Source organism: Candoia aspera, chromosome 2 (assembly GCF_035149785.1).
Source record: "Candoia aspera isolate rCanAsp1 chromosome 2, rCanAsp1.hap2, whole genome shotgun sequence".
Classification (NCBI taxonomy): domain Eukaryota; kingdom Metazoa; phylum Chordata; class Lepidosauria; order Squamata; family Boidae; genus Candoia; species Candoia aspera.
The window spans coordinates 46,981,121-46,997,296 of record NC_086154.1 but is presented as its reverse complement, the minus strand read 5'-3'; the positions used below and the strand labels follow the sequence as shown (position 1 = coordinate 46,997,296).

At 41.8% G+C, this 16,176-nt stretch overlaps 1 protein-coding gene across 3 annotated transcripts; it reads left to right on the top strand.

Annotated features, from left to right (window-relative positions):
- Window positions 1-475: 475 nt before the first annotated feature.
- Window positions 476-7,305, top strand: LOC134489203 (protein SPMIP1). 3 transcript variants are annotated; one of them, XM_063291730.1, is made up of 2 exons: window positions 476-1,289; window positions 6,974-7,305. In XM_063291730.1, the coding sequence occupies exons 1-2, from the start codon at window positions 851-853 to the stop codon at window positions 7,090-7,092; spliced, it is 558 nt and encodes a 185-aa protein (XP_063147800.1). In that variant the 5' UTR covers window positions 476-850; the 3' UTR covers window positions 7,093-7,305. The 3 variants fall into 3 exon arrangements, with proteins under 3 accessions (XP_063147800.1, XP_063147799.1, XP_063147798.1); XM_063291729.1 differs by lacking the exon at window positions 6,974-7,305 and adding an exon at window positions 6,181-6,636; XM_063291728.1 differs by lacking the exon at window positions 6,974-7,305 and adding an exon at window positions 2,010-2,119.
- Window positions 7,306-16,176: the final 8,871 nt, after the last annotated feature.

Below are 16,176 nucleotides of genomic sequence, written 5' to 3'. Positions count from 1 at the left end.
ATATTCCCTCCTCATGTATGTTAGTTTACTCACAGTGTATTCCCTGAAACTGGGGAAGAGGTCTGGCATTAGTCTTTTTAAACTGACAGTTTAGCTCCTGAAAACAAAACTTTCTCATTTCTCAAAGGGTGTGGCAGTTCTTCCACTGTGTGACGAAGCATTACAGAACAAAAGCAAATGGTTGACCTGGAGCCTTTTCTCCACAACTTAAAACCAAGGAAAATACATTTGGCAGATCCATTGTTTGCTTATGATCTATCTATCTATCTATCTATCTATCTATCTATCTATCTATCTATCTATCTATCATCTATCTATCTATCTATCTATCTATCTATCTATCTATCTATCTATCTATTTTTCAAATTTCTGTCACCGCCCATCTCCCCCCAAAGGGGGACTTGTTTAAAAACAAGACCAATTGTTTAAATGTGTTTAAATTGTCCTCCCCCCCCATGTGTGTGTGAGTGTGTGTGAGAAAGAGAGCGAGAAAGACAATATGGGTGCATGCATCGACACACACAAATGTGCAGGGAAATGCCTTTTGTTGCTTTCACTTTGGTTTACAAGCCCTACTTGTAATTGTCAATTGAATTTAAGGCCAATTCTTGCACCAAAATCAGCCCCGTGGCCTTTTAGCATCTCTCCTCCTCCATGCACAAACAGCCTTCTGGGAACAACAGCCTAGTGACAGTGGTGGGGAAAGAAGCAAACCATTGGGCTGTAATTTGAGCCTGGCTTCACAGACCCTTTTGTGCACGTTTCCTTGGACACCAGAAGCAGGAAGTGATAAGTTATACCAAGCACAGTCAACAATCCTGCACCGGGCGTTTGCTTTTGCTTGCAAGCCATGAGGGGCCTGCTAACTACCCAGGAACAGGATGGCTGGAGGGAACTTATTAACAAGGAGGCTTTCTGCAGGGTCAGCTGGAAGGCAAAATATGGATGTAAATACCCCCAGCGCCTGCCCAATCATGGCGTTTCCAGGCAAAAGTGTTTGCTGCCTGCTATCTACCTTCCCAAGGAGGACTCAAGCTCTAGAAATCAAGAAGAAGCTCCACCAAAGGGAGACCAGCAGCAGCCACTGGAAGAGAAGAGGGAGCTGAGTCTTCAGGACCCTCTTCCAGAGATGAGGGTCCCAACCCCAGAGACCACGCAGCTGCTGTACAAGGGCTTCTCCCATGAAGGCAAAGGGAGGCAACAGTACCTCAAAGAGAGAATGATGAAGTCCCCTGAAGAAAAATTTCGCTACCCAGTGCTGTCTTCATGGGATTATGGTTGGCACTTAGGTAAGCAGAACTTGGTTGCAGCTTCCCCACCCTGATGCTTCCAACAACAGAGGGCATGGAGATGCTGTAAGAGCATCCAGTTTATTGATGGCAATTCAACCCCTGCCCCCAAGATTGCAAGTCCCCCTTACTAAGGAAAAGAGCCTTTTCCCATTTGCTCCCATGACATCACCTTCATCTCACTCCCCACCAACGAGAGAAACTTAGCTGGACCAGTATTCAAGTAGTATTTCCCCCATTATTCCAACAGTATTCAAGGCAGCCTCAAGATGTGTAAAATCTTGGTTAGCCATTGCAGTGGAAGGTAGTCAGTAACTGTAGAGACTGGGATAGGGATAGGGATTGGCAATGGGCACAGCAAATTTCATGCAGCTACTGGTTTCTGCTGACTCAGTGGTGGATAGAGAGCAGTTCAACTCAGCCATGGAAAAAGAATCTCTCTGCGGTGGCCAGGACTGGTTTAAGAGGGTCTCAGCTTATGGAGCTGCATTTGGATGCTAGAAAAGCAGGGATCTCCTGTGCAACATCCCTTTTAACCTTCCACATGTTCCTCCTTCCCTGTGTTATTCCTGCTCTTGCTGCCAATCTCCTGCACCCACCATCTGGATTTGTAAATGTTTGCCCTCAGTCCACCTCTATCTTGTGGGCCCTCCTTCTTTCTTCTTGGTTCTCCTCCTCCTTCATGCTCAGCTTCGTTCTCCTCTCCCAACATCTTTTCAGGACTAGAAGTCTGGGGTTACCAGCTCTCGACTGCACCTGAACCAAAGGTGGGATATAAATCTACCAAATAAAAATCTGGACCACCCTTTGATGGAACAAAGAATAGAGGAAGTTCTAACTTGTCTGGAGTTTTGCTTCCCAAAACTGGCAGTACTAGTAAAAAAGAAGTCAGAAATCTCACCTATAGTTAGATGGGGGGGGGGGAGAGTGAGGAGAAGATAGACCAGGTTGTGTATATGTAAAAGAGAAAAATGTATATGTGTTTATAAGGGGAGGAGAAAAGAAACAGGCTGTGTTGGTCATGGAAGGTTTGCTGCTTGCTGAAACTGAATGCAAAGGCAGAGGTGCATCACAGCATTTGTCTGGAGACATAACGGCAATTTTTTCCAGAATAATTAGTTAGCTTATCCAAGATGTCAAAGCAAAAGACTTTGTTTAAGCCAGAATGGCCAAAAGAGCCCACATTCATAACCAGGAGTAGGCCGAGGACCCTCAGTCACTGTGATGGGGACATGAACTGCAAGAAAAACTGCTCTTTGAAAGTGGGCTAGACTACAGAAAGCTGCAGAGAACTGGTATCTGCAGGCCTGAAGAGTATGTATGTCATGCTCCCAGATCAAATGTTCCCAGAACACCTGATCCAACTCGCATGCATGAATGGAAGCAACATGGGTTGAGACTTGAGAGTCAGTAGAAGTGGGAGGGGGGGCAAGCCAGGAGTGTGAAAGCATCTTGTTTGGACTATCTCTGGCATCCAAGGTCACCTGGCAGAGCCTTTGCAGACATCTGCACAGAACTGAATCGACTGGCAAGAAAAGGGGGGCTGCATACCGAAGAGGGGGGAGGGGGTTGAATTCATTGGACTGTTTAGCTTGGGGAAAGCATGGGAACTTCCATTCGCAACTTTTTCTCTGTACTGCACACTACACTCCATTAAAGAGATTTCTACTTTAACACGTATGAATCAAATTTAATGGTAGGCTGAGTAGGCAGTCATCACAATGTATCTATGAAAGGTGAAAGGTCCCCTGTGCAAGCGCCGAGTCATGTCTGACCCTTTGGGGGGACGCCACTTTCGTGACGTTTTCTTGGCAGACTATAGTGGGGTGGTTTGCCACTGCCTTCCCCAGTCGTCACCTTTCCCAGCAAGCTGGGTACTCATTTTACCGACCTAGGAAGAATAGAAGGCTGAGTCAACCTGAGCCAGCTACCCAAGAATCCAGCTTCTGCTGGGATCAAACTTGGGCCGTGGGGAGAGTTTCAGTTGCAATACTGCCGCCTACCACTCTGTGCCACACGAGGTTGTTTATGTATCTAGTTATTCTTTATTACTATTTTGTTAGCTGGAGGTGCATTTAGTTGTAAAACCCCCACTCTTCATTAATGACCTCCTTTCCTAGGATATTTTAGTGGTTGCCTTTGCCCTGGGGCTGCCACCAGCCCAGCCAGCTGCACTGCCACCCCCTCCCTCCCACCCACCTTTAGGATGTAGGAGAGGCTGCGAGGTGTCCTGCTGGGTCCTCTGTCAAGGGGTCTGCTATTAGTGACCTCAGCAGCAGCAGCAGCAGCAGCAGGCCAGACATACTGGCTCCCTCCCCATTCCATTCGCTGCCTGCAGGGGAGAATGGCTGTCCTGGAGAGTGCCAACAGGCAGAAAGGTAGAAGTGATTCCTTGGTCTGCACTGTAGGTGTGGACTTGGACAAAGCTTCTGACCAAGTCCCTCAACAAAGAGCATGGGAATACATGGATGCCAAGGTATTACTTCAAGAAGTAAGAGGATTCTCACGTGATGGATTTTGTTCCTGTTTTCTCTGTAGCTGAAATGGAGGCAATTGCTAGAGTGGTTTTGTAGAAGTATGGAGGGCAGAAAGAGAACATCTCATTTAAGAATAAAAGTAATTTCTTTCTCTGCCAAGAAAAGTGTGCCTCCCTCACTCTGAAGAAGAGTTTGATTGTTGTTGTTGTTGTTGTTGAATAATAGCATGTTGATTTTTGACCCAGTGTCCCTTCTAGATTTATCTTTCATTTTTTTAAGTTCAGATTTTAATGGAATTCCATTTTAAATATACAGTTTTAGTATTTTGTTTTGTCAGAATCCATCTTCAGTGTTGGTTAAGGTTGGTGATGGTGAACCTTTTGAGCTTGGTGTGTCAAAAATTTGGAAAATGCCTAACCTGACTCTGCTGGCATATCACCCCCACCCCCCCGAACAAAAGAGAAACAATTAATTACATATTTATTTTTAAAAAATACCATCCAATTTTGGGCAGCCAAAAGGGCAGAGATGGGGGGGGGAGATAGGTGGGTGGGGGGAATTGCAGAGCCTTTTGTTTGTTCAGTTTCTTTGGTAACTCAAAGAGGGAGAATAGTTGTTGTCAGGTGTCGGTGAACTCTGGTGTGTCACCCAAAACGTTGGGGCGTGTCACCTTTGACACACATGTCATAGGTTCGCTATCACTGATCTAGGTCTTACGTATGGGGTGGGAATTCCAAACCCAGTGTTGCATTGAGCCCACATTCCTTAAAATGCCTCAGGCAAATCTTTTCTCAACCTGATACTTTCCAGGGGTTTTATGACTATGACTTATAGAAGTTGTTTTCTATTTGCCTAGATAATACCAACTACTTTGCCCAGGGAACAGGTCAGAGTACTAATACATTTACTTATTTATCTCCTGAACTTCATTTTATTGCAATTTGGAGTCATTTTGCTAACTTATATGCAGAAATCAGAACAGCTTTATGTGTGGGGTAGTGATGGTGTTCTCACTAGAATTGTTAGGGAGTCAGGCAGCCTTACACATTTCTAAGGTAAATAAAGTAAATACATTATTTGTTTTTTGACCATAAGAATTTTCCAGTAAAAGTGAAGCTGGTCTAGACCTTCCCTAACTGATGCTCCCCAGATGTATTGAGTTTACAGCCCACAGAAATCTCAGCTGATGTACTGACTGGAAATTCTGGGGTTTCTAAAGTAAGTATACTGTACCTGGAAAGTGCCTGGTTTTGTAAGGATGTTCTGTGAACCCATACATGATATGTATCTGAAGCTGTTTTAGCCTTGTTTGGTTCGAGATTCAGTGGACAATTTGGCATTGCTAGGACAAATAATTATGCCTACTCAACTAACCACTCACTGTAAACTAATTTTAATGCTAGAATCTGAATAAAGTTCCACTACCTTGAATGGAATCCATAAAGCCTAGAAAATTAAGCACACATCTGTTTTGTCATGTGAGGAAATGGACAACATGTTTATCCTCATCTTTTTTTGTGTGGCTGTTTTACAATGGAACCTGAACATCATGTCATTTAACAGGTTGATTTCTGTTCAGAATTATTCAGACAAGTTTACCCTGATCGTTACAATTGTTTGCAGTCTCTACAGCTCTAAAAGTAAATATGTCTGCTTGAAAGTGCAGGAAGAGTGTGTTAAATTTCTGCATAGCCTGTTGCTGTTAAAGGTAAAGGTAAAGGTTTCCCTTGACGTAAAGTCCAGTCGTGTCCGACTCTAGGGGGCGGTGCTCATCTCCGTTTCTAAGCCTTGGAGCCGGCGTTGTCATAGACACTTCCGGGTCATGTGGCCAGCATGATGACTCGGAACGCCGTTACCTTCCCACCGAAGCGGTACCTATTGATCTACTCACATTTGCATGTTTTCGAACTGCTAGGTGAGCAGGAGCTGGGACGAGCAACGGGAGCTCACCCCGCCGTGCGGTTTCGAACCGCCGACTTTCCGATCATTTCCCCCACAAATGCTTTTTAATCTGTTCCCCATCCTCTTCCTTTGGTTTCTCTTCAAACTGTAAAAATCTTATGCCTTGTATAAGATCCGTTCTTCATAACGAGCTGTTTTGTGCACTATTGTTTTACAAGCCATATTTTGCTCACTGGGGGCTATAAAACAGCAGATCCTCAGACAATTCAGATGTATTCAGCCTGAGCAACCAACAAAACGGGATTTGTGGTTCCTTGTCAGATAAGAGGAAACCCTGGTTATTTGCTAATTGTAAGCAAGCACAGAGCCTTGAGGAGAATAGGTCATTGCTCTTTGCAGCTATAGGTGGTGATCTCACAAGCAATCTGTCTTTCAGGGTAGTTAAATCCCTGATGCAGATTTCATCAGGTCAGGAAATGGATGACATGTTTATTGTTATCTTACCTTATCAGATTATGGATTGTGACTGTTTTGCAGTGGGATCTGAACTTTGCATCATTTGGCAGTTGGAATTCTGTTCAAAATTGTTAAAGCGAGTTCACCTTCCCAAGAAAGCCATGGTTAGGGCATTATGTTATGTACAGATGTGGTCATTGGTGGGTTCCATCCAAATGTAGCTCAGCAAACATTAAGAAGAAACTGCTGATATTTATTTATTTGTTTCGTTATACTGAAAGCCATCAATGTGTATAACAGAATAAAATAGCAAGCTTCTGAGTACTGCCGAGCAACTAGATCATCCTTGCCTAGCAGATGTGGGATTAAATGCTAGTTTTTATTGGTTTTCCAATGTACCTTCTCATAACTATTGATCACAGCATGGAGCCTACCACCTTGCTGATGTTAAGACCCCCCACCCCTGTGGACACCCATGACAGTGGCATCTGCAGGTTCTGGCTTCTTCCATTGGAATGACAACAGCAGCGTTGCATGTGTAAAAAGGGGCGGGGCTTGCATTGAAATGCCATGACACTGCTTCTGTCAGTTTGATCCCCTTGGCCTGCCCTGCAGATGCTGCTGCCTCGTGGCCAGACGCTAACCTTAAAGAAGAGTGACACTGATATATCACTGACAGTGATAAAACAAAGCACACGCACACCTTTTTATTGTGCTTTGAAGGGTCTGCTTTTTGTTTTAATATCTGCATACCCATCTTGTTTTTAATTTAAAAAAATACTGAAATATTAACTATAACTACCCCCATTTGACATGTTAATATATCTCAGCTTCACCTCTTTATTTCAGGAGACATTGTTAAGGACATCAAGACACCAGTTCATGGAAAATCTTGCATTGTAAAGGATACTTTCTACTTCAAAAATGGGATCTTCTATAATCCATCCAAAACTGACAAATTGGCATGAATACTGGCTGAAAAGAGAAAAAACTTCCACAGTGTTGCTGTATGAGTGCTTGTTGTGATATTTAATCAGAAGTTCTATATGAATTGGATCCAGATTTAATCCTACTCAGAGTCAATCTATTTAAATCAGTGAGGCCCAGATGAATCATAGTTAAAGTTTCACTGATTTCAGCGAATCTACTTTAAATTTGACCAAATGAGGATCCAGCTCTATCTCATTGCCTCTGTTTGCAATTTCTGTTAGCCTTGCCCTCTTTGTTCTGTGCAATATTGTCTGTACAATTGATTCATAGACATACACATACACTTACTGTATATTTTACACAAAGGTTAAGGGCCCCTGGCTGAACTGTATGTTTCACTGCACCCCTAAGTGAACAGAATGTGATTGTCAGCCCTCTGAGGTAGTCCAGGTCAAGAAACAGATATGGCAGGGATTCCAGGAATGGTGCTTTATTGTTGCTGGTTATATTAACAGAATCTTGAAAGCCTGTCCAGAACCTTCGCGTCCCCTTTTCAAGGACAACATGGTCAAGGCAGGACTGTTTTGGGTCTCTTTCTCATGTTACTGCTTTCCTAGGACTGAGCGACTGTTTGCCCTCTCCCTCCTTTGTCTAAAGACCAGAGATAAATTCTTCTACACTGTCACAGCCTTTCCATAATACAATCAATCAATCAAACCTTTATTGGCATTATAAAAGCAATAAAATACAAAACGCATTAACATATCATGACAGTTAACAAAGGAAGAGTGATACTTATTGAAAAAATTGGTTACATTTCCTTTTAAGTACTTTCTCTAGGAATTTGGCAACAATTTGGGTGGTTTCAGATACAGCATCGTTCAGTAGATATTGGCAAGATGATACAGTATCTACAACATTTAACAGGTATTTACTCTGTAAAGGTTTTAAGAGTAATTCATGCCGAAGAGACACAAATAAGTGGCAGTCAAAATAATGTGATGAGGGCTGAGTGGGATGAGGGGCAGCTCAAAACATTAACAAAACTACATGTAATTAGTATAAACTTTCAAGGATAAGTCCCAAAGGACACATCCATGCAACAAAAGGACGCATCCATGCAACGTACCCTACAAATTTTCACAGAGGCAGGAAGACCTGGCTGTCATCCCCTGCACTGGACCTTTCCATAATACAAAGTTAAACACATCTTTCTGCAACTCAGAATGAATATGTACAATTTACTTATTCATAATCCTTACATTCCTAGCATCAACTGTCCTCAATCTGAGGTGGTCCAGGTATGTAGGAACTGCAGGTCCTTGGAATGGCCATGCCACCTGGGAATCCAGGAAGTTGTATCAAAGCTGTGGGCACAACGTCACATATATTTGGGTTGATTTGATTTGGAGCCCCTTCATAATGGGGTTACTGCTCTTATAGGGGTTGTTTTTTCATAGAGGCTGTAGTGGTGTCCTTTGTGGTAACTCCTTGATTTTTGCAAGCAAGCAAGCCAGCTATTCAGATAAACATGAAAATGGACTCTTTGCAGTCACACGAATCAACTTCTATCAGATGTGGCAGCTTGTGGCAGGCACAATGTTCCTTAACTCCAGCTCCCGGCATTCCTTGGCATTTCCATACTGGAAGGTATAGTTTGTTAAGAGCTGTTCCCCACTTACGGCATGTTGCCTACTTATGCCAATATGAATATTCCGAAAAACCCAAGGACTGCAAATCTATAATGAATACAGAAAATTACACAAGGAAGTGATTGCCTAGCTCCATAGTAGAAGATGCCCATTTCTGTTCCTGGCATTACAGTGGGCCTTCAAACGACCTCTGCCTGAATCCTGGGAAGCAGCTGAAAAATTCTTCTGATTCTTCTTCTTCCTTTTAGCCATTTTCCATCTGAAACTATTTTCTACTTTTCTCAAAAGAGAATGAAATGTAGGTGCAATTCCTGTATATGGGGTGTAGTTATATCATTATATCATTGCAGGGCAAGGATGCTACATGAGCCTGGTTAGAAGCGGTGTGTGAGTTATTGTCCCTGATGTCATATCTGTGTTTTTCTTTTAATAATTCTTTTTTTATGTTTTTCATCCTCTGTTAGCTGCCTAGAGTTACTTGGCGAGTGGACAGCAATATAAATGAATAAAAATTATTACCTTTGGCCAAAGCATGATGAGAGAATCCTGCTTTGTGTCATATTATCTGATCTATAATGGCATACAGCTTTCCTGACTCCCCCAAATTCCAATCAAAATTCACAGGAGCCGCTTCAGCAGACGTCTTTCCTGTCAGATGAGGAAATGGAGGGATGCAAAGACATGTTAAAGGAAAAAGCAGCAGCACTTTTGGACACGTTGCAATTAGAGGTGTCCACAGGGGGGTCAAAACAGTCAAGATGGCAGCCACAACCACAGTGTTAAAAGGGGATGAGGCAAGGAGCCAGGGCTTTCTGGGCGTGATGGGAGGAGACTACTGGGAAAATGATTCTCCACCATGCAAGCTACAAGAGCCAAGTCCTTTATACTTTAATTAGGTGCCTTAAGCCAGAAATAGTCTAATCAGTTTTAGGACTCGGCATTCTCTAGGTCAACCTTTTGAATTCCAAGGGGCAACAATGAGAGATTTTTATATTTCTTTCTTGTTAGGTTGGCTGCATGAAGGGACAAAGAAATGAATAAACAAAAAGTATGCACAGCAACTCCAAGAAATGAGTTTTTCAGTTGCAGTTTCCATTGTCTTCATGAAACTGGGGATACCTAGTCAATGTCAGGGGGTGTGTTCTGCAAGTTGACTAGACAATCATTTACAAAGGGAAGGGAAGGGAAGGGAAGGGAAAGGCTTTGGGCATCCAGGGTTCAGTGCCCATCAGAGCCAAAAGAGGACTGAGGGGTGGGTGAAGAAGTCAGGGGTGAGACTGAAGGGGTAGAACTGGCAGAACCAGTTGAAGCCACAAAGCTGTTCACATTGTTTCAGGCTCTTTGGATTTGTTCATAGGTATGAATAGTCAGCCTCATGTCATAGGAACATTTAAAACATGCCTAATAAAAGTGATCAAGTTGGACATGGCCTTTGATTTTCACTATTTCTATTGTGAAGAAGGTAGAGTGCCACTACTTTGTGAGATGAAAATTAAAAGATTATAGGTGAAAGTCCTCAGAGGGCTCCCTGTACAATGCTCCGAGCAGGCTCAGAGGGCACTGAGGAATGATCCATGAGCTACTGTGAGCTCTCCTCTGTGAGCATTAGAGGTCAAGGTGAAAGGCCTGAGCAAGCTGTGGGGTGAACCTTGGGTGACCCAGAGATTGATTGTCAGATCTGCCTTTCCCTACTCCGGAGAAGAGATAAGGCAGCCTTTGTTCTGAACTGATGGCCCTCCATGGATCCCAGCTGATTTGTTCAAGAAAGGGGAACAAAAGCCCTGTTGTTGCCACTTATGCACACCAGAATGTGAGAGTTAAAACAAACAAGCATTCATGTTTGCCTTGGGTGGGTGCTTGTGCTTTGAAGAATGCACCAGACAGGTGTGCTCAGCAAAGCTGTCTCCACACTTAGAGCACACATATTTGCAGGAAAGCTGAGAATCTCACACTCAGAAGGTGCTTCCTGGAGCCAAGGAGAATGGCATTGCAGCCATCAGCTTATATTACCACTGTTCTGTATATGCTTGTATTCTCTAGCTTTTCTCTCTATTTGATTTGAAACCTGGATGATTATAATTTTTCTTTTTCTTTTATTAGTTTTTACCTGAAGAGTTCCTACGATTCAGTGCTCTGCTGAGATTGCTGGAATAGAACAAAATATTATTAAGAAGAACTCTACAAGATAAATGTAATGAACAGGCCATAAATTTATCTGTGCTAATGTATCTGAAAAGTGGCTCCTTTTAAACTAAAGGTGAATGCTTTTGTGTAGTGTCATAGGTCTCGTGTTATGACTTGACTAAAACATGATAGTAATGTAAAATATATTTTACTTGTGTGATTTATTATACGAAGAATGTTGTCCAAGGCACTGCAGAGGAATAAAGGATGACAGTTTCAGTGCACAATTTGATATGCCGTGGATGCTTTTTCTGCTCTGGGTAAAGCCACTGCCTATTCTGATGATTCAACATGTGCTGGTTGTTGGGCTGAATCTCCACTTGTTGTTCCAGATTTGGTTTTTTCATTTTTCTTTAACTCACTGTTTTCTGCACTTCTCCTGTGTGTTTGACTCAGAGTCCACTTTAGGAGCTTGGGAAGTTAAGTATTCCTAAGGGTGCATTGATGACATGATAAACTATCCTAACTTGTCAATGCGAATACACCTCCTGTCACACTTGCAGGACCAGGATCTGGCAGCAAATCTCAGGCGCCCAATTCTACACAGCTTAATTTGGTTTCTAGGCTTGGGCTTGGCAGAAGACACAAGACATGGCACAGTGGGATAAGAATCTTGACTGCAGATTAGAATGAAGCCACATTAAATAGTTGAACACCCTTTGTCCCTGTGTGACTGTACTTCCCTCATGGCTGTTTACATCTGCTTTTCTTCCCACCTTTACCAAGTTTCAATGGACTCTTGTGCTTCATGGCCCTGAGGACAAGTGGCAGTTGTTTCTTGACCTGAAATTTCTGCCCTGAGAGCAACTGCCTTCTGGCTTATCACCTACTCACACTGTCTCTTTATCCCTGAGCTCCATGGCTCCTTCATCACAGCTAGTGATTCTTCTACGGTTAAGTGGTGGTAAATTAGGTCAGGTAATTGGGACCAATTCCACTTGCATAAAAGGATGAGTCATTCCAATCCTTCAGAGCTATCCATGTAGGATGAAGAGAAAATCTGTAAGCTTCCAGATGGAATTTCATCAGGCCTTCTAGATGATGGGTTCTTGTCAGGCTTCTACTGAAGGTGCAGCTTCCCTTTTTTAAAGTTGCAAAAGGAGGGATGGGTCTCTTGGAGGACTTTTTGGATATCAGTGAGGACTATATCCCCACCCCAATCTGCTCCTCTCAGCCAAGCAGTCTTTTCTTCCAAATCTTTACTTTTCCATCTATTAGAAATAGTTATAAGAATCCTGCTGATACATTTACCATTTTCCTCCAGCTTCAATCTTCCCAGGAAGTAGAGCATGAGGATTCTACTGATCTCTTTAATAATGACATAGATAAAATATTTTATTTTTAAAAGATGTATGTGGAAGTATAAGCATGAAAAAAAGCTTCAATTCCCTGTTCTTCATATCTTCTGTATACTTTCCATCAAGTCATCAGTCAATGGTTATTAGTTATGATGGTTATATAGAACTTTTAAGTTCAGGGATAGTTCACCTCTAAATACCAGATGCTGATAATAAACTTGGGGAGGGGAGAACTACTACTTACATATCCTGCTTCTGGTTATCCACTATGGAAACTGGATGCTGGGCTTGACTGAGCCATCGCCTGGTTCGACTCATATTGCCTCGTGTTCATGTTAACTTGCTTGTTTTCCACCTCATCCTCTACTTGTAGAAATAACCTCCCTGATGAAGAGTTCCTGAGAATTTTATACATATCTGTTATTTGTAATCTTTAGTGGCTCCTAAGAAAGGTACCATCCAACTGTGGCAAACATAATATTTCAGCTGGAGACTAGCTCTACACTGTGTAGTGGGGATTTTATATTTAAGGGAACTAAACGGTCTTGTCTGAGCTGTTAACTCATGAAGGGACATAATGAGGAGATAACTGTTAAGGGAAACAACTTGCTTCAGAGAATGTTCTTTATTCTACTCCAGAAAAGGGAGCAGCAACCATTTCAAGTCCTCCAAATCTACTGGAAGCAGGGCCCAATTGCCAAGCTTAAAACACAGCCTGCCTCCACCCACACGCATACCACAAGCCCATCTGATGCATGCCATTTCATGAATCATAAAAGAAAAGTTTTGGGTTTAACTCTGAAACTATATTTTCTTTCTTTTTTTAAATTATACTTTGGCTTGCTCTGGCACTTCTTAACTGTGTTCCAAACAGGGCAATACTCTAAGTATATTTGTGGATTTGCTCAAGGCGTTTACTCCCATTTATTTTGGAATTTAGATCTGTAAATCTTAACAACAGCACAGTAAGAAATGTTTACAATGAGTACTTCATTACTATCCATTGTCAATTTCAGAAGATTTACAAAGAAATAAGCAAATAACATTCCATAATGATTCTAAAGACCCATGTTCTGAAAACATTTCTGTGAATAAAAGCATATAATCCCAGTGTAATAATTTTCACTGTATCACCTGCAGAAAAGTGTTCATCATGTATTGTTCAGATGTATAACTTTTTATTTCAGCCATGCTGGCTAGGGAATTCTGGGGGTTGATGTCCACACATCTTAAAGTTGTTGAGGTTGAGAAACACTGCTCTAGGTGAGGCTTTTATGATGTGAATGCTCTGTGTCCTTCAAGAACTTTACAAGGAGTATGATGATATTGTTTGTCACTTGTCAATCCCCCAGGCTTTTTTCAGCTTCCGTCCTGAGGGGAAGGGAAAAAAGGCATACCTGCATAGTTCCTTTTGATTGGTAGCATTAGAAACGATCCATTTGAAGGCATTCCTGGATGTTTACCATATGCATTTCAAATGTGAATAAAAGCTGGGTTTGAGCTGCAAGAGAGGAAAGAGAGTGAATATTGATTCATATGTATGTAAGTATGAATCTTGATATTGTAACAACAACAACAAGATTGGTCTTCATTTCACTCTGGATTGTCTGCCTCCCTCCAACTGAAAAATCATATCAGAAAGATGAAAACAAATTGGGAAAACAAGGGCTTCCATGGGGGAGGTGTGTCAAAGAAAGTCAAGATGGCTGGATTGATTGCATGATTATAGGCATCATCTTGACTTTTTTTTTTACCTCCCTCCCAACTGCTAATGCCCCTGCTGCCATTGGTATCAATGAAGGGGAATTTATTTGAAGGGAAACAGTTCCCACATAGGCTCAGATCATGGCAAGATTGTGAATGTATGCCTTACATAAGTTATTTTCTAAGACATTCTCTTGGGATGTCAATTGTAAATCCACTTTCCATACCATCTTTATTTTGTCAGATAAAATTTGTTCTACATCTGACATTTCTTCAATAACATCTTTTCCAAAGAAAAGATGTTATCCAAAGAAGCAGACATCTTTACTGACATTGTTGATATTGTGTCTACTATTTTCTGATTCCATTCTTCAAAGGTCTTCTTCAATATTTTTATTGTTACAATGCTTTGCATCATCTTATAGGCTTGTATATCTTTCCTCTGCCTAAAATCTTTAGTCCCCTCTAGTGTCCAGTTTTTGAAATCATGAAATTGCTTATCTTTGTTCTGTCTTGTAAAAACCAAAACGGGATCTACTTCCCACGAGAAGCTGTTTGTTCTTTATAATTAATTCTAAAATCTTATTGTAAAAGTTTCAATATTCCAATTTTATCTGGACCCTTAGTCCATTTATAACATTCTAAGATCAAAATCTTATTTAGCTTTTTGCTGTTTGTTTCAGATTCTTTAAATTCTTAAGCTTCTACTTAAAATTTTCTTTAATTCAGGACTAAAGTAGACTCTGGCATTTTCAAACTTGGCATTCCGAAGGTCTCTAATAACTTAGAAGTAGTTAATGAACAATCTCTGAAAGTGATTAGAAAGTGAGGTTTGCAAACTTAGTGTCCTTTAAAAGTCTGTGCCATGGCTGCAAGCAAGATGGCTCATTCTGTAATTTCCTGGTGCTCAACCCATGGAAAACTGCTGTCCTGTGGTCTCCTTGTGAGGAGCAGCCATCTGGAGCACATGTAGGCGATTGTCCATCTTCTCCTTATCTGGAGAGGTTCCAGAGAACTGGGCTACTCACTGGTTCCTTGGTCTTTGCCTCAGTCATTGGCTCTGCCATCTTCACAGAGCCATCTTCAGTTCGCCATACCTCCCCCGGAAGTCCACATTTGCATTTATGTTACTGACAGTATTGAATTTTGGCAAGGAGTTAAGATTTGAGGCAACTAAGAAAGTATTTGAAATGAGTCTGGGTTACTCAGTGTCACATTCCTTTGGCGTTTTCAAACCACTTTTCATCTCCTTCATGCTATGTTCTATTGCCACCCACAGACAAGGAGACAGAACCTTTACCAGAGAACAATATTTCAGTCAGAGCAATTTAGCATTCAAGATTTGGGGAGCTATATTTAATTTAGACATTTTATATATGCTTATCTTTTGTAACAGAATTTACTCTTCAGTAATTTTTCTACTTTTATAGAATTTGTTTTATGTTCATGCTGCAGCTAGTAAGAAGTCCCACTGATTCTTACTTTGTCCACCCCCCATGCTGAACCAGGCCAGCTAAAGACTCAGTGGCTGCGTTGGGACGGCTTACTGTTTTTTTCTGATTCAGCCACATTGAGCAAACTCAGTCCATTTGGTTGGTGTGAGGTTGAGTGAATTGTTGAACTCAGAAAAATGTGAATTCCATAAGCAAGTTAAGCATCTTATTGGCTCTCAGCCCTGCAAAGCATGTTAGTCTAGCCACTAAGCTAGCCAGGGCTGAGTTCTGAGGGGTAGGTAAAGGCAAAGGCAGATAGTGAAGTTTTTGGCATGGCATGGCATTGAAGAAAATAGAAAAACTACCTCAAACATTGAGTTATGAGAAGAAACAAAGCAAGCAGGCCATGGAAATCAGGCAGAGAAAAGCCACAGGGGAAGGATTGCCTTTACTTTAAATCTGAATGGGTTTTGTTGAGAGTTGATAGTTCTGGTGGAAGAAGCAATTGATTATTTCTGACTTCTTCTGCTCAGTGGAATGAAGCCATGTTGGGGAAATAATTTCATTGTTGACAATTTTTCTGCAAACCATTATCTGTGAATATTCCCAGTCAAGTCACAAGGAAATGATTTCACTGGATAAAATGGGAATTTGTCCTGAGTCAGGCTTGAAGTACAGAACCCTCATTTTTTCCTATCTAATTTCTGCATTTGCTCAGTTTGAAAAGATGGCCATCAGCGTGGGCTTGGCCAGCTCCTCACCACCAGAGCAGTAGAAAGTATAACTTTGGGACACCCTCCTGTAAGCCTAAAATAAGTCTCAGGAGAACCTTAAAATGGTTAAAACTCCAC